At 50.2% G+C, this 18,032-nt stretch overlaps 1 protein-coding gene across 2 annotated transcripts in view; it reads left to right on the top strand.

The window, feature by feature from the left end:
- The window catches only part of EPHB1 (EPH receptor B1), a 430,256-nt gene that overhangs the window by 134,825 nt on the left and 277,399 nt on the right, over positions 1-18,032 (top strand). For both annotated transcript variants that reach the window (XM_043595343.1, XM_043595344.1), the window contains exon 2: positions 490-554. In XM_043595343.1, the coding sequence (XP_043451278.1) occupies positions 490-554 (65 nt within the window). The remainder of the gene's footprint in view (positions 1-489; positions 555-18,032) is intronic.

Raw genomic sequence — 18,032 nt, 5'->3', positions numbered from 1 at the left:
GAATTTATGGGAGATCATCCAAGGGTGTCAACTTGGATGCCTGAAAGGGAGGTGGAGGAGAGTGGTGGGGAGAAATGGGTGCAGACAGACGAGGTTGGAGACGCAACCCAGTGGGGAGGAAGATGGCAGAAAGACATGGCTCAGGAAGGCCAAGAAGGAAGTAAATTGGTCACTGAGTTGGCATGGCCCTTGAAGAGCCTGTGGACGAGTACAGTGGGAAGAAGCCGTGTCTGGGGATAAAGTGGTGGGTGGACAAATGACTTCATCCCACACAGGGGGCTTTCAGTCTTTCAGGGAGAGACCAATGAATGTAGCATCAGGATACGTAATCTGTGGCATCTGACAGACTTCCCTTCTCTGAGCCTTAGGCTTCACAGAGGGCCCAAGGCTCCTAATACAGACATTTACAGTTATAAGTAACCTTATGAACATAAGGGCCACTGCCTAGAAATCCTTCTGACTCATCAGATTTTCTCTTTTTACCCACAGAAACCTTAATGGACACCAGAACGGCTACCGCAGAGCTGGGCTGGACAGCCAATCCTGCGTCAGGGGTGAGTGTCAACCATCCATCCTTCAATCCTGCTGTGCAGCCTAGGGCCTATGGGATGGCTGGGGGAACAGAGCCTGCCTACAGCAGGACCTTTGTGGGGGGAATGTAGGTGTGAGTGGCTGTGTCCTCTGCCCATCCACAAAGAGGCAGCACTGAAGATCTTTGGCCTGAGCTGCTCCCTGGTAAGATGATGCAGACCATCTCCTGACACAGTCCTTCAGGAAGCTGGCTCCCAGGTGACTAGGGCTGTGCCTGTGTGGGAACAGGGGCAGTGGCTGCCAAGAGCTGAGCACTCAGGCCAATGGCGCTGGGGTAAATCAGAGATCTGTGATGCCCACAGGGCTGCCAAGAGGCAAGGGCATGAGGAACTGGAAGTCAGAAGGGTTGAAGCTCTCTTTCACCTGGAGCTTGCCTTTGAGAGATGTTCTTGATTCATTTGTTCAGTGTTCATGTCCTTGGCCAGACCCTGTAGCCACAAGAATGGAAGAGCTCTGAGGACCTCGTGGCCTCCATGGGTGTGGGGACTGCCCAGTTCATAAACAGGCAGAAGTACATCTCTTCTTTGTGGCAGTGGAGTAATCAACAGGCAGGTGTTGCCCAGAACTTGGGATGAGGAACTTGGCAGGGACACAGGAGCCTTTGCAGAGAAGATGCATGCTAGTTGGGGTTTGCAGAGTGAGTAGGAGTTTGACAGGTTAGAGAGTCTGCAGAGATATTCCAAGTAAGGGAAATAATTGACTGGAGGCACGGGGCCATGAAAAGACATGAGACAGGAGAGTCTGTGTTTCTGGAACATGGCAGGGTGTGGACAGGGCTGAGATGGGGCTGGGGTGTGGGTTGGAACTGGGTCTGATGGCAGAGGACTATGCCTGCCATGCTGAGGAAGCATAATGGATTTTATCCTGTAGGTAGTGGACAGATCCTGGGCAGGAGAATAACATGGCCTGACTTGCTGACAGGATGGTAGGGAACAGTTGAGAGAAAGCATGTATTAAGCTCTTCCAGCTGTCTTTGGTGGGTGGGAAGAGTGGGATGAAAATGGGATACTTAGAGGGCAGTTGGAGCAAAGTAAAGGAAGAAGCATTGGCATCCCTGGCAATGGATGGACTGCAGGAGGATGGAGCAGGAGATGGAGGAGGGGAGATGACGTTCAGGAGCCTGGCACGAGTGACTGATCACCAAAGGAGAGGGGCCGGGGAAGGAGTGGGCTCTTCATCCCAGCAGGGAGCCAAGTCAGCTGGGGTGGGGTTGCCCACGCCTCCTGTCTCCTTCCCTGCCTTTGGTGGCCTCTACCCCAGGGCCCCTCTACACCCTGTGGTGTGTATCATGACCAGGCCTTTCACCCACTTTTACTGTAGGGTCAGTATGAAATGGCCACTCAGTTCCCAGCAGGCTGTGCATCCTCCCCGGCTCTCACTGTCCCCACTCTATCCCAGCATTTGGAGAAACACCCCCCCCCCCCCCCGGGAGCAAGCATCCTGCCTTGGAGCAGGAAGGCAAGGATTACCACGGGTTGGCATTTTCCAAAGCAGGGCCCAGAGCCGGGGCCAGTCCTACCCACGCGGACCAAGTCCCAGTCCTGCTGGGAGCACTGTGGGCAACTAGGGAAACTCCCCTACTTCTACAAGGGACTTTATACAAAGCCTGTGAGGCAGCACCTCTTCATGTTGCTGGATATTAAGAACCTGCCACTCTTTTACAAATTACGTTATTGTTTGAAGGCCTGTGCTTTCACAAAGTATCAACATGATTTATGGTGAATTTTCCCTGTGATTTTTGTACACCTGTGTTCTTTAAACTTCTGCTCTCCTTTCCCAAGGAAGATTGTCCTTTAGGAAAATACTCAAAGTCAAGTGATGCCCTTTAGAGACAGCAGCTGCCGGGCTGCTCTGTGCTTGCCTTCCCACTGGTTAGCAGCCAAGGTTCAGCTGCCTTCCTCCACACCCTTACAGCCAGGTAGCTCTGCTTTAGGTGCCCTGAGCAGCCTCAGAGCCTGCCTGGTTTATAGTGAGTGGCAGGAGGGTCAGGCTGACCCTAGCCTGGGTCGAGAGGGAAGAGCAAGGACCACGCTTCCATCCCAAACCTCTCCTCCTCCCCCTCTGTTCTCATCCTGGATAGTTGCCCCTGATTCTGTGAATACCCCAGTGGCTCCCAAGTGTGTGTCCCTAGCCCATCCTCCATTGGATGCTCACGGGCATGCCAGTCTAAGCCTGGCCCAAGCAGAATTCAACCCCCTCCACCTCCCTCACCAAACATGAGGTCTCCATTTTAGCACATTGTAAAGACCAAACACTGGAGTGATTCTTCTTTGTCATTTCCAGGCCCATCCACACGAGCACCTTTGCTGTCCCCCTGACTGTACTGGGTCCCCATCACAGGTCCACTCAGGGCCAGGGAGCTTTCCTCAATAACACTTTTCATAGTTGCAGATTTTGCATCTTTATGTGTCAGTGTTGGATTAGTTTTTATCCCCCCTAATTCTAGCTCGTCTTTGGCCATACTGTCACCTCAAAGGTAGCTGGGATTCTCCCTATTTGCTCACCGTTGGAAACTGGCACCTTATTCACTGCCTGACTCAGCTACTAGCTGAAAGTTTCTGACCTGGGCAAGTGGGTGGATGATATGGTGCCATTCTTGGGATGGGGGACACAGGAGGAGCAGCGAGCTTGGGTGGGAAGAGGCAGAGTTCAGCATTGGACCTGTTGAGTTTGCAAGGCACCCATGGGGACAGGCTCTGCCAGCATTTGACTCATGGGCAGGGGAATCAGAAGGCAGGCAGCCTCACTGGGAAGGGAGCCTGGGGCGTGGCTGCAGTCTCCCAGGGAGCATTTGGAGGGAGAAGAGGTGACAGCTTCAGATGGGTAATCTGAATTGAAATGTCAAATATAGAAAGAGGAGCCTAGAAAGGAGACTGAGAAGGTATGGCTCAGGAGGCAGGAGAAAACTAAGCGGTTCTCTCACAGGAACCAAGAATGTGTCAAGGAGTAAGAGGAGACAGAAGTGGCAAATGGTGCGGGGGGCTGGATGGGCTTAGTTACAAGGACCCTGTTGGTGACCCGTGTGGAGGGTTTCACAGGGGACAGGCATAGAAGCCAGAAAGCAAGGGTTGAAGGTCAGTGGGAGGTGAGACAATGGAGACAGCACTTTGTGAAGAGGCAGGAAGACCAAACATGGGGAGAGAGGGAATGGTGCTGTGGGCACATTGGCTCTTCACGGAAGAGACTCCTGTAGAAATGGAAGTACAGAGATAAGGTGGCTACAGAGAGATGTGGGCACTCAGATTTTGTGACAGAAGCCGTGAAAAGGAAAATTATTTCAATGTTCTATCTTCTCACTGAGGTTGGAGTCCAGGTTCAGGCCCTGAGGATGGGGTGGTCTTGGGCAGCAAGTTTTAGGGGGGCAGAGCAGGTCTGAAGGCACTGCTGGTGTTGGAGATGTGGAGAGGGACTGGGTGTGTATAGAAGGAATGTGGCCTAGCTGTGGCCACAAGCCATGTGTCTGTGGTGCCCTGATCTGCAGGCCCCCTTCAGTGATCTGATCACATAGGAGGACGTGTCCTGGTAGATCATCCTGAGGTGTGGGTGTGCAAGAACAGTGGGCCTGGAAGGGTAAGGGGCTGAGGACATTGGTGAAAGGAGGTTGGCATCTTGTATCAAGGCATCTACTCAGCAGGAAGAAATGTGACACCAGGAGGGACTGACCACTGTGACAAAGTGCAGGGGCCCAGATGGAGGTCTCAGTGAGACTGGAGGAGGACCACAGGCTACGGCCTTGAGGCAGGGCTTGGATTTAAGATACGCAGAGTACTTCTGGGTGGTAAAGAGGTCCAGAGAACAGGATTGAGGTCAGGTATTTGAGAAGCCAGGGGGCTGGGTGGGTGATCACATCTTCCTGGGACCCACTGAGGATGAGACACTCCCCACCCCCACCCCCAAAAGGGGAAGAGGCCTCAGATCATGCATGCCTAAAATGGAGAAGGGTGGACTGGCATTGTTCCGGTAGCCTGGGGGTCCCCAGGGAACTGAGTTTGTCTTGACCAGAAGAAGCCTAATTCTGCCGGGGGGCCCAACTGGCATTCCAGTGAACCCTACCCACAGTGCACAGCCTGTGAGGTGGCTCCCCAGAGAGAGGCCATGGGACTCTTCCTTTTATGGGGCTCCCTGGATGTCTTCACAGCTGTGCTTGAGAACCACCAGTTGTGGGAAGGCGTTGGACCGCCCATCCACACACAGCCCACAAATTGTTTTCAGTTCTATTGCTGGAAAGTGGATCATAATATTCCATGTCAAACACAGAAAGTATTTGTGCCCAAATGAAAACCGTTGCTTTATGATCTAATTGTAGCTTTAATTTAAAGCCTTTAGATTTAACCTGAATAGAGGCCACCTGGTGAGTAGAGGGAGAACGTGACATTTATCCAGTAACAAATGCCAGGGAGGAGCTTAGCTGCCCACCAAAGGGCATCCCAGGGACCCTCACTGGTGACACGTGTGACCTTGGGCTGGCTTCATAGATCTCTCCCAAACCCTTGCTTCCAGCCCTGCTACAAAATGTTCCCTGACCTTCACAGTTCAGGGCCTCTGGGCAGTGGGGGTGTTCAGGGAGGCCTCATGGTAGACACTCAGTAAGTGGTGGTCTTTATGGCTACCCCTCTCACCAATCTACCCCCCCCCCCCATTTCTGGATGCTTCCTGGCCCTCCCTACTCTTTTCCTTCCCCCCTCCCTTCCTGCATCACTCCCTGCCCCTCAAGTGTCAGCTCTGTGCTCACCCCCTAGGGGAGCCCTCCTGGATCCTCTTCTCCACCAGGGCTCACTAGGTGCTCTCTTCTTGAAGCCCAGACGGCTTGGTGCAGACTTCTGACACACTGTCCATCGCTCTATGAGCTAACCAGATATTGGTGTGTGGTCTCCCCCACTGGCCAGAGGATGAAACAGCCTTATCTCTGTATTCCTGGTGCCCAGCACCAGCCCGGCAGGAGACAGGCTCCAATAAATGTTTGTTGACCAAATAAACGAGGAAGGTCCAGAGCATTCCTGATACTTCTTGCATCTCCAACCCAGGGTTCTGAACATAAGAGATGTTCAAGTTTGGTTTATTGTAGCCCAATGAAATATTTGTTTTAGGCCTCTCAACACCCAATTGGTTGTCAATATCTTTTTAAAGAGCTTACTTAGTGATGCAGATGGTGACACCTGTCCTGAAATAAGCCTGACAAAGGAGACCTGGACACCCAGGGGAAGGTGCCACTTGCTTTCAGGTGCTGCTTATGATGGGTTAGAAAAACAAGCCTAGGTCCCTCTGATAGTGAGGCTTATTCCACTCACTTATTGGAAATCCAGCCCCAGAGCTCTTTCACTTTCCATGAGTTTTGCCAGGGCTCACTGGCTCTGTGCACCTGGGCTGCCCATGGACTCTGTGTGTGTGGGTTTCTGTGTCTGTGGGCCGTGTGGCCTAAGTATAAACATCTACCTCAGTTATCTGCAAAGAGTGCTCCCTGGGCTTCCAGATTCCAGCTGCATCTGCACTGCCCTTGGGAACCACCTTCCTGGCCTGCTACAAAGTCTGTTCACTACTTCAGTATTGGTAAATCCTTATCATGGGAAGGGGAATTTGATGGTGGCAAGATAGAAAAGGACTCCAGAGCCAAGCCTGTGGGCCTTGAGGATGAGCAAGCTGGGTGTGTGTGTGCCTGTGCTCTGTGCATGTGTGTAAATGTATATATGTGTGTGTATGTTCATATGTGTATGTATGTGTGTCTGTGCAAGTATACATGTGTATGTATATATATATACATATGGGCATCTGTGTATATATGTGTGTATGTATATGTGCATCTGTATATATGTGTGTGTATATGTGTCTATATGTGTATGTATGTGTATATGTGTGAATATTCATGTCTCTTATGTATGTATGTGTCCATATATATGTCTTTATATGTATATGTGTATATATATGGTCACCTGTATATGTGTCTGTGTGGTCATCTGTGCATATATGTGAGTATACATTTGCATATATATGTGCATATGTATATATGTATGTTGGGGGGGGGAGTTAAATGAGTTTATTTCATTTCATGCCCCTGTGGGCAGTTCCTAGAGTTCTGGAAATATCTTAAATGATGGGAGGGTTATTGGACTTAGTGGCAGAGCTTCCAGAGGAGGCCCCTGTGAAGGGAATAACACTCATTTGAATGCGTGTGTCTGGTAAACTGATTCATTAGCACCCAACACCAGATGCACGTCCATGAGAACAGACACATGAGGGCCTCACCGCCACTACTTAGTGTCCACATGTGGACCTTCCTGGACACTTGGCAGTCCCTGGCTGCCTCCCTGCTTGCTGTCAGTCAGTCCTCCAGGCACCCCTGCCAGCTGCCCTTATGATGGGAATAAGGAAAGCATGGTCAGGAGAGAAATTCGCTCTTATAACACCCCATTTATTCCAAGGCCATGCAAAATCAATTGAAATTTGTCTGATGGATGAGAAGTTATAGAGGAGCCCTGAAGGCTCCAGGCCTTGGCATCAAATAAACTGGCTCCCATTCAGCTCTGCAGCTCCCTGGCTGTGTGATGTTGGGCTGGGCATTAAGACTCTTTCAGCCCCAGTTTCCCCCTCTCCTCAGTGGGGCAAGGTTGGCACCTCCTCATACATGAAACACTTCAGTAGAACATTTTCCTCTGTAAACACTCAAGAAACATTAGCATAGTACTAGCCCTTTGGAGGGCTGGATTTTCTCTTTTCTTTATTTGATGACTCAATCATGTTAATGAAGACAGAAAAGCCTGAGCTAAATTAGGCAAATCCAAGAGAAATTTAGCTCTGGGCAAAATGATTTTGTGAATGGAGCTTTCTGGTATTTGAATTTCAGGCCTTGCCGGGGGACAGGCCAGCAAAGGGGCTTGGGGTTGGTCATCCTTTCTCAGACTGGTACCACCACCTGGGACTTGGGAGCCTGATTTGGCTTGATTGCCGGAAGCCACACTTTTGTATCAGTCTGGGTTCTCTGGTGGCCAGTGACAGAAGAGCTCAACTCAGTCTTTTTTTTGTTTGTTTGTTTTAATGTTTATTTAATTTTTGAGAGAGAGAGACAGAAACAGAGCTTGAATGGGGGAGGGGCAGAGAGAGATGGAGACAGAATCTGAAGCAGGCTTCAGGCGCCAAGCTGTCAGCACAGAGCCTGATGCGGGGCTTGAACTCATGAACTGCAAGATCATGACGTGAGCTGAAGTCAGACACTTAACCACTGAGCCACCGGGGCGCCCCAAGCCCAACTCAGTGTTAAAGGAAGTGCCCTGGCTCATATAACTGAATGGTATAGGGGCCGATGTGGCTTCATGTGTGGGCTGCTCCAGAGTCTAAGGATCTCTCTCTCCCTCTCTCTCTCTCCCCCCGCCCCCACACACACCCCTGCCCATTCTCTTTTTCTCCCCATCTACTTTTTTCTCTCTACTCTCATGGTGCTGGTTCCCTACTGGGCCTCCTCTTGGTCCTAAGAAGTCCAGCTTCTACAACCTTGTTCATTCATATCCCCTGGGAAGAACATGCCCCTCTTGGTGGTTGCCCCAGAAGAAGCCCTGGAATTAGCTCTGAATGGGCCTGAGCAGCTTGCCTGGAATCCCATGCCTGCCTCAACTAGTTCTGCAGCCAGCAAAAGCCTAGTGCCCACTGGTCCTCCCAAATTCTGGGTCTATCTGTGTTGTGCTGAGAACCCGGGGATAAAGGGCGAGAGGGAGTAATTCCCCAGAAAGAATTGGGATATAGGTACCAGAAGGATGAATAGATGCTAGGTAGGGAAAAATTAAATCTCATAGTGTATCACAGGCTCAGAGTGTATTATAGTCATGCACACATGATTCCTCAACAGCCCCATTTTACAGATGAGGAAACTAAGGCACAGAATCAGCTGTGAAATTACTCCCAGTCACATGGCTAGGAAGTGCCAGTGCTGACATCTCATCTCCTGCAGGCTGCTCTCCTGCTGACAACCATAGGGTACTGTCTTTCCCAATGAAATGCTGCCCACCTTGGTCTCTTCAGAGGGTGGCTCCAGAAGGAACTTCCAGGTCACATTGCGGTGGGTTCCTCAAACTCAGACTGAGTACATGAAAGGTTTTCTCTTACAGTATGAGAGATGAGTGGTGTCCTTTACCCGAGCTGTTACCAGGAATGAATATTGCTTTCTCGAAGGAGAGAGGCCCTGCCTCCCAGGGAGGAGGTCTCTGACCTCCCTGCTCCCTCCCCCCTTTCATCCCCTCCCCCCACCCCCTCAGGTAAACCACTGAGATAAGTCAGAGCTCCCCACCCTGGGCCTCCCACCCACTCTTTATCTTTTTCTCTCGCTACCAAAAGGCCTGTAATTAGGAAACATTAGCAGGCTCCAAACAGCTTTCATACCTGAAACATCCTCTGTAATTGCACTCAGCAGTGCTCTTCCCTGGCTATTAATGTCACTTTTATGAAGCAATGAGGAACAAAACACCCCGAGGCACTTAAAACATTTTTTTATATAATATGCGTCTTTTAGGAATGGAAGTTTAAAATCACCTGCCTGACAGAGACAGTGATAGACAAAGGCCCTGGAGCCGTGGAGGTGGGGCTCTGGAGAGAGGAAGGTAGTCCTTGAGGTGCTGGGGTGCCCGGGGATACTCTGGGAAGAGTGTGACAGCCAGGGGCTCGTGGGCTGAGGACAGCAGGTACCCAGGGCAGGGGAGAGGTGGACCAGATGAGCAGCAAGGGCACCACCGTTCTGCCCTGCTTCATCGTCTGTGATTGCGCTATCGTGCGGCTTTTATATGAGAGCTTCGTGGGCATGTGTGGGCCTTTAACAGACAGGTGAAGAGAATGTTACAGATGACCAGTGTTGTTGAGTAGAATGGTAATTAGTATATTGGTTGCAGAAAGAAATTAGGTCTGACTGTGTATACGTGGGGCGGGGGTGAGGTAGGGGCGGAGCAGGGAGAGAGATTGAGGGAGAAATGCTTCTTTAGCTTGCTGGATTAAAGAACTTTGGGAGTTTGTGACTGGTCACCAAAACCTGTCTGGCAGTATCTTGTTGTTCTTGGAAGGAACTCACAGGCTCATTCTGCAGCGGAGCAGGAGATATGTCTGTCTGCAGATTCTGAGAGGGAGCCCCAGAGGTCACCAAGCCCCCCTTCCCCTTCGTGGAGGCGGGCTTAACCTTCATTTGCTGGCACAGACAGGTGTTTTTCCTCTTTCCTAAAACCTTCCCCAGAAAGGCAGTCACCTCCACCACATCCCTTGTTCTAATGCTCAAAGTTTTCTGCCACTGATAGGTGAGCCTGAGGACCAACTGCCTGATGGCTGCTCTCCTCACATTGAAGGCAGGAGTCGCTCTCAGGGCTATGGAAGGAGACGGGCACCAGGACAGAGCTAGGTGGGTCAGCAGGGGCTCCTTGCCTGAATTCACAGCTCCGTCACACTGGCTGCCTTGGTGAAGAAAAGAAATTGGGGAAGACAAAGCTTTAGAAGGAAGGTGAGACAGAGCTTCAAGGCCTAGCAAAGATGAGTGAGAGGCAAATGGAAGAAGAAGGGAGGGTCAGGGTGGGCAGACACAGATGTGGACCCTGAGTCTAGGTCTGCAGGGACCAGCCTGGCCTCTGTGGAAACCGAGCAGCCCTCTGATGACACCTTTGACTTTACCTCCCCTTACAGCCAAAAGCATTGGAATAATTTGGCCCCAACCCCAGTGTATAATAGTCTCCCCTTATCCACAGTTTCACTTCTGTGGTTTGAGTTACTCACAGTCAGCTGTGGTCTGGAAGCAGGTGATCCTCCTTCTGATGTATCGTTAGAAGGTCAGTAGCGACCTAGCGCTCCGTCACAGTGTCTGCGTCATTCCCCTCACTCCGTCTCATCACGTAGACATTTTATCATCTCCCATCATCACAAGGAGGGTGAGCTCAGTACAGTAAGCTGTGTCGAGAGAGAGAAACCACATTCACGTAAGTTTTATTACAGTAGATTATTATAATCTGTTTTATTATCAGTTCTTTTTGTGCTAACAACATTTATACATTTATAATTTAAAATTTATATTTAATTTATAAACTAAACCTTGTCCTTGGAATGTTTGCTTAGGAGAGGACCATATTGGGTTCGGTACTATTCGCAGTTTCAGGCCCCCACTGGGAGTGCTGGAACATGTCCCCCGTGGATAAGGGGGACTACTGTACTTTTGGGAGTATAAAGGAGCAGGCCCAGCATTTGGAATCAGTTGTCCTGGGCTATTTCCATTTTCCTTGAAGTTCTTTAACTTCTCTGAGCCCATTTTCTGCCCCATCACCTGGGTAATGTGACATTTTATTTATACAGTGGATGGCAGGATTAAATAGTGTTTACCTTCTTTCTAAACTCTGAAGCTCGGACAGTAGCACTTGCCCTGACTAGTACTAGTAGTTGCAGTGACTCTTGTTTGAGGGACTTAACTTGCATAGAATTAACCGACGACGGGGGTGGGGGGTGCTGAGATGCGAGATCAGCATTCTAGCTTTTCTTTTTGGCTCTAGCATGAATGCCATCGGAGGGTGAACCTCGCTGTTAATAACAATGCTATTGTTAGTAATAGCGATAACCACCGCTACTGCTAGTCACCCATAATTAAGTACCAGCTGCATACCAGGCACTGAAATTACTTGTATGACCTCACTGGGTTTTCACCAGGACCCTGCAAGCCAGGTGGTATTTCTCCCATTTTACAGAGCAGACATTGAGGCTGGAGGCAATTACCCAGAATCCTAGGACTGCTTAGAGGTTTCACTGAGACTGACCCCAGGCCAATCTGGACACAAAGCTTACTCTTTTTTTTTTTTTTTTTAATGTTTATTTATTTAATTTATTTATTTTGAGAGAGAGAGAATCCCAAGGAGGCTCCACGCTGTCAGCAGGGAGCCCAACATGGGGGCTCAGTCTCGGGAACTGTGAGATCATGACCTAAGCCGACATCAAGGGTCAGATGTTCAGCTGACTGAGCCACCAGGCACCCCCCACAAAGCTTAGCTTACTCTTGTACCTCTGCTCCTGAAGATGTGTTAGGAAGGGATCTCAGAGTCATATGTCATTGAGAAACTGGAGAACAGGGGTGAGGTAAAAGTTTCCTTGTTTTCTACAAAGGGAAAAGGTAGGTTTGAAACCCATGTGCTAGTGAGTAGTGCACATTTTAAGCACCCCATGAATTTATTTTTAAGTGTTTATTAATTTCTGAGAGAGAGATCACCAGCGGGGGAGGTGCAGAAAGAAAGCACGACAGGGGATCCAAAGTGGGCTCTGCGCTGACAGCAGAGAGCCAGATGTGGGGCTCAGACTCAGGAACCGTGAGATCATGACCTGAGCTGAAGTCGGATGCTCAACCAACTGAGCCACCCAGGTCTCCCCCTGCTGTGAATTGTTTTTTAAAGCAAGCTGTATGGGAAGAGGTGGAACAGACGCTTTGTGACATATGGGGCTCAGGGTCCAGGAGGACTTGGAGGAGGACCAGGTAAGGGCTGGCTGGGATCCAGAGGAGGGCACAGGTCGTCCCTGGGGACGGCTGGCTCTAGGCGAGGATGGAGGAGCCTGGGGGTCAGCTTCCACCCTCAGGCCTTGGCAAATATTCAGGAAGTGAGGACTCTAGGAAGGGAGACACGTGAGGGGTGGGCTCTAGTGAGTTGCTTTGTCTCCTCCAGTGGCCTCATTGTCACTTCTGTAGAAGCGGCGCCTGCTCCATTGGAGATGCTGTTCTGCCCCTCTCATGGCAGGGAGTTCTAGTCATGGCACATCCTCACCTCCGTGGACACACTGTTCCACTCACCACTCTGGTGGGGACAGGCATGCCCGACATTTCCCAGTGTCACAAAGGACAACCAACATGAAAGATGTTGGAGTTAAGATTTAAACTTATCCTGCCGATGGAGAGCTCTGCTGTCAAACTGACATGGTTGATGATAATGGGCTTCATTTGCATTTATATGTGAACAGTTCATTATGCAGCCAACAAGCCCCCGGGTGACCCAGGTGGGCAGTGCCTCAGGTGGTGGGGACTTGCATGTGGCTGGTCACATTTTTGTGGGGACTGACCACAGGATGCAGAAGCAGGAGAGGCCTGACTGAGCCGGTGGTATTTGGAGCAATCCAGGTGCAAGTCACAGGTGATGGTGGCCCCATTGTGTGCTGTGCTGGCCTGAGTACATCTGCCATCATGGGCTCATTCTGGGAGCTAAGTTTAAAAAAAAAAATATTGGAAAGTCTGGAGCATGCCTAGTAGAGGGTGACCAGAATGTTCATGGACCTGGGAAACCTCAGCCCAAAGACAATCTGTAGCAAAGTCTGCAAGGCAAAGAAGTGAGATCGAAGTCCTCCCTGGGCTTCCCAGAACCACACTCTAGCAGCTGCAGTCCCAGGAAAAAAAGTCCCCTGAAGTGGGTCCTACATAGTGACCACATTCTCACAATTGGGAGGGAGTAGGCAGGATAGAGGACAGTGTGTTCTCTTTCCAGGCTCAATTTGACTTTATTGCACCCTGAGAATGGGAATTATCCCCCACCCTGAGAATGGAACAAAGCCAAGAACTTTAGGAAGGCCAGCCTCTTCCTCCCCCCATGGCTTGCTCTCTTGTTTCGGGGGTGGCTCCAGCTGGCCACAGCCAGCCTGGCCCTCATGCAGTCAAAACTCTTTGCACTCATGCAGTGAGGAACCCATTCCCCCAGGCTCTAACCCAGTGCTCCAGCCCAGCCCCAGCCTGGCCCCCTCTGTGCGTTCTGAGCAGAGATGGCTCCAAGCTGCAGGGAAAAGTCATCAGTTTCTCCCGGTGGTAACTCTGCTCCTCGGCGGTGGAACCCAGATCTGGGCAGAGCAGGATTAGGCAGCTGGGGCCTGGGGCCCTGCAGCTCCCGCCCCTGCCTTGTTCGACAAGGCCTTGTTGGACAGCAGCGAGGACCACATTCAATCGACAGCTTAAGATAATCACATGTGTGAGGCACTGGGATAATGACAGCTGAATACCCTGCCATGGTTGCCATAGTGACCAGCCAAGCACTGGTTCCCTCCTTTTTTTTTTTCTTTCTTGTTTTCTGGGCCTCCTTGTTATAGGGCTGGCTGGTGGGGCGGGGGCTGAGTTTGGGAAATGGGAAAGAGGAGGAAAGGGGGAGGGGAGCCCCAAGAGGGGCAGCCCATTATACTCTCTTTAAATACCCCAGCTGGAGGTGTTTTAAATCCCAACAGAGACAGAGAGAAACAGTGTCTTAATCCCTAGCTCCCTGTGAATTATTGAAAGGGATCTTGTCAGAAGGATGAATTTGTCACTGTTGCAGTGTCAACAGCAGCAGCAGCAGCTGTCATAATGGCTGAGGACCCCACTCCAGGCAGAGCCTGGTACGAAATGCTGCTGCCTGGTGGAAGTTCCAGTGGCCTGGGGGCTGTGGACAAGGAGCCCCCTCCGGAGGCACAATCCTGCAGTGTTTCTCCCGGCAAGCTGATGGAGACCTGGGTGTGAAGTGTGCCAGGATGCAAAGAGATGCATGCCATCTGGACCTTGGGCCCAGTCAGCCTCGCTCTCTGTTGGCGTGATCTCTGAGCAGTGAGAGGCATCACCCTGGCTGGGAAGGTGCAGAGCCGACCGGTGCTCATGAGACAATTGGTGTGTGGGCATACCCAAGGGAGGGCACACAGGCCTTACCCGGGCCACAGCCAGCACCCCCAGCCACACATGGGCACATATATACACATATGCACGTGTGCACGCACCAAAGATGATGTACAGGTGCAAAAAACCAGACAGACAGGAAAGAGTCCTAGATAATACACACCATGGAAGAAAAGCCAGGACTTTTAAGGAAAAATAACAGAACTGTGCTCAGGGAGAGGCTAATAAGCATGTGTCTCTGGAGGGCTGATATCCATAATAACTGACTTACAGGGGTCTCTTATTCAGATTTAAGTACTTTATGTGAATTGTCATATTTAATCCTCACATTGAATCCTCATGAGGTAGGTACCCCTGTGTCCCTGTGAGAGAGGAACAGCCGGGGCTAAGAGAGGGGTGAAGACTTGCCTGTGGTCACACACATGGGCTTAGCTGACTCCAGAGTCTGTGCAATTGAACTCTTGTGCTAAACTAGGGGTCACTGTGACTTCTGGGGTCCAGTGTTAGGCATGGTGACGGCAGTGCTTCTTAATTCCAACCCTTTTTCGGTAAGCACAGAACTATCCTTCCCAGGGACACGATGTGTTCCGCTAAGGCTGTTTCTCCTGCTTGCAGCTCAAGACAATATTTCTTGCATTTCCCGACCTAAGTTTTTAAATGGATTTTGTAGAGACTCTTAGAGCCTGCATTGGAAACAATGTGTTTTCCATATTCTAATTATTTCCGTACCTAACTGGGTCCCTCACCCACACTTCCAGTGCTCTTCTGCACGGCAGAGAGTAAGTAAATCCTTGAGGGAATGCATGGATTTGTACCACTGCAGTATGAAAGCCTTTCCAGGCAGTCCCTGTCTCAGGTAGCCTGTCCAGTTCTTTGGCACATCACATGGAGCCATGGTAATGAGTGGAGGGTCATTCCTATCCGCCCAGCCCGGCACATCTGGGAGGTAAATTAAGTCTATTGGGAGGTAAGCTGGTGCTCGCAGCCCTCAGGGGGCCATTGAGTAAGTGGCTGCCTTGGTTGGTTGGTGCACTAAATGGTAGATCCCTCAGGGCTTGTAGGAATTTATGCCCCATGGACCACATTTTACATTTTAATTAGGCCTCTAGCTTGTCTAATATCCCAGCTCTTTCAGGCCTAGTCTACTGTCTGTACAGGGGCCGCATCCTTGGCGTCCAGGCTGCTGGGGTGGCAGCTCTAGCCCAGCGCAAACAGTCTGCTGCCCTGAAGAATTGGTGGCCTCCTGTGGGCTCTGTGAAGTTGTGTACTGTTCGGGTCTCAGTGGGCTTCTTGTTCAGAGAGGCAGCCATCTCTAACTGGGGTCTGAAAGTGGGTCTTTGGGCTTCCTCTGATTGGGCAGTGACAGGCAAGTTCCATATGGCTCCATGTTGGCAGCGACTGTTTGCAAAATAACAAGTTCTCTCAAACAGCAGTTTGTGCCCCAATACAGACTGCTGAATGGGACCAAAGCCTATGTGCCATGTCAGATTTCATCTCCTTGTAGTTTGAGCTGGTAGCTGATCATGCTTCCGGGATTGCCTAGTTGAGAGAAGGGAATCCATACTTAAACCTGCCCAGAGGATTCCAGGAGGGGCAAGAAAGGAGGGTGCTGACTGTATGGAGAGGCAGGTTTTGGCTCTTTAGTCCTGGCATTCTGCTGACCAAAGGCGGGATTATTTATCCAAGATGGAGGAGACAATTTCCACACCCTCATGCATCAGTCGGAGGTGGATCCTGAGATTAACATTAACAGTGGTGATGCTGCTGATGGTAGTAGAAATGATAATTGGTACTTAGTGAATGGAGGGTATTTGCAGGCATAGCGCAAGATGAGTTTCTTACATGATCTTTCTGTCCTCATGATACCCACCAAGGTAAATAGTCTTTGCATATGAGGACACTAAAGCTCAGAAAGTCATCCATGGTCACAGAGCTGTAACTGGCAGGGGTGGGGCCCCTTTGTCCTCTGGCAACCTCTCCTGCCTTATCTCCTCCCTTTTCCCCTTGCTCTGTGCAATTTGGCAGCCACCCTGGCTTCTAGGCTTTCCTGGCATGTGCTAGGCACACTCCTGCTCTGGAGAGTTCATTCTTCTTCTCTGAGTCTGGAATGCCCCTCCCTCGTGTGCCCTCCAGGCTGGTGGCTCCTGTGTCATTTAGATCTCTGTTAAAAGGCAACGTTCCACGATGACCCCACTACCAGCTGTCACTCTGTCCCCTTACCTGTTTCTCAAGAGTGTTTGACACTGTCTGACTTTATATTATTTATTTGTTTGCTTGTTCATCCTCTGGTTTGCTCTATTAGAATATGAGGCCCACGGGGGTGGGGACTTTGCCTCTGGTTCACTGCCGGGTCACCAAAACACAGAACACTTTTTGGGGATGTAGTAGATGCTCAATTCTTTATTTAAAAAGTGAGTTAAATGAGCTGGGCTTCATACAATCAGAATGGCTGGGGTCTTATTAGGCTAATAGAGGCCAAAAAGCCAACTTTGATTATGTCTTCCTCCTAAAGAGCAGTATCCAGAGCAAGTGTCCTTCCTGGCCAGACTGGAGGGAAATGGCTTATTTGGGGGCAGTTCTGGATGCAGCACTGTGGCAATGGGTGGGCATTCAGGAAGGGCAGGGTCTACCCAGGAATATCGCCGCAGTCCAGGGAGCGGCCAGCTATCACAAATCTTTCCAGAACTCCATGCTTGGAACTAGTCAGAGGCATAAAGTGGAATCTGCTCACTTCTCTAAAGTTCGTTTTATAGTGGCTCTTCATTTTTGAGCAAGAAATATTTCTTAGCTTGTTCATTCATCTGACTCATCAGATTTGGCTCCAAATGACTTTTGCCTGTTTCTAAAATCCAGATCCACTCTTGGAGGGTAACGAATGTGTTAGAGTTTCTGATGGTTGTTCTAGAAGGCAGTGTGGATGGACAGATAGATAGAATTCATGGCAGTGGTTTTGTTTTACACACACACACACACACACGGACACGCAGAGCCAGACTGCAGATAGTCAATATGCACCCAGTATGCACTGTTCAAATGTCAGCAGGCACTGCTGCCTACTCCTGAGCACAGACCTGCAAGATCTGACTCCAGCAAACAAGACTAACAAACCTGGATCTTGGAGGAACCTAGAAGTGTCTTTCTCATACATCAAAGTCATGGTCTCAAAGCCTGAACAAGTACTTTCTAATGGATGTCATTGTTTTCTTTACTATGCTTATCTCAAGGACAGGTGGTCCATTTGCATCAATAATAGAGCCTTTTCAGAGGCTGTTAATATTCTGCTGGGTGTGCAAAGCTGCTTTGTTTCTTCTCCCAGGAACAAGGTAGCCTGGTGTCACCTGCAGTAAGTCCCTAGCAAAGGACCAGGGGCTAAAGAGGCAGAGAAGTTAAGGAACAGATCAGGGCCTTGTTCATTCCCTCAGTCTTCCAGTATTTATTTGTTTGTTTATTTATGTTTATTTTTGACAGAGAGCGAGAGAGCGAGGGAAGGGCAGAGAGAGGAGGAGACAGAGGATCCAAAGCAGTTTCACTGCAGAGCCCAATGTGGGGCCTGAACCCATAAACTGTGAGATCATGACCTGAGCCGAAGTCTGATGCTTAACCAACTAGGCCACCCAGGTGCCCCCTTCCAGTATTTACTGAGGGCTAGGTACTGGGACTATGGAGAGGCAACCCCATGGGGAAGATGGAGTTTTAAAAAACTCACTGGGGTAGGGGAGTTAAAGAGAATGTCTGGTGGAGTGACTAGGAAAGAGAGTAAAGTCAAGTGGGGAAAGGGACACACCTCATGGATGAGCTATGGAGGGGAAGGGAGACGTGGGTTTGGTGCCTAAAC

This window comes from Prionailurus bengalensis, chromosome C2 (genome assembly GCF_016509475.1).
Source record: "Prionailurus bengalensis isolate Pbe53 chromosome C2, Fcat_Pben_1.1_paternal_pri, whole genome shotgun sequence".
Classification (NCBI taxonomy): Eukaryota; Metazoa; Chordata; class Mammalia; order Carnivora; family Felidae; genus Prionailurus; species Prionailurus bengalensis.
This window is presented reverse-complemented; position numbering and strand designations above follow the sequence as displayed.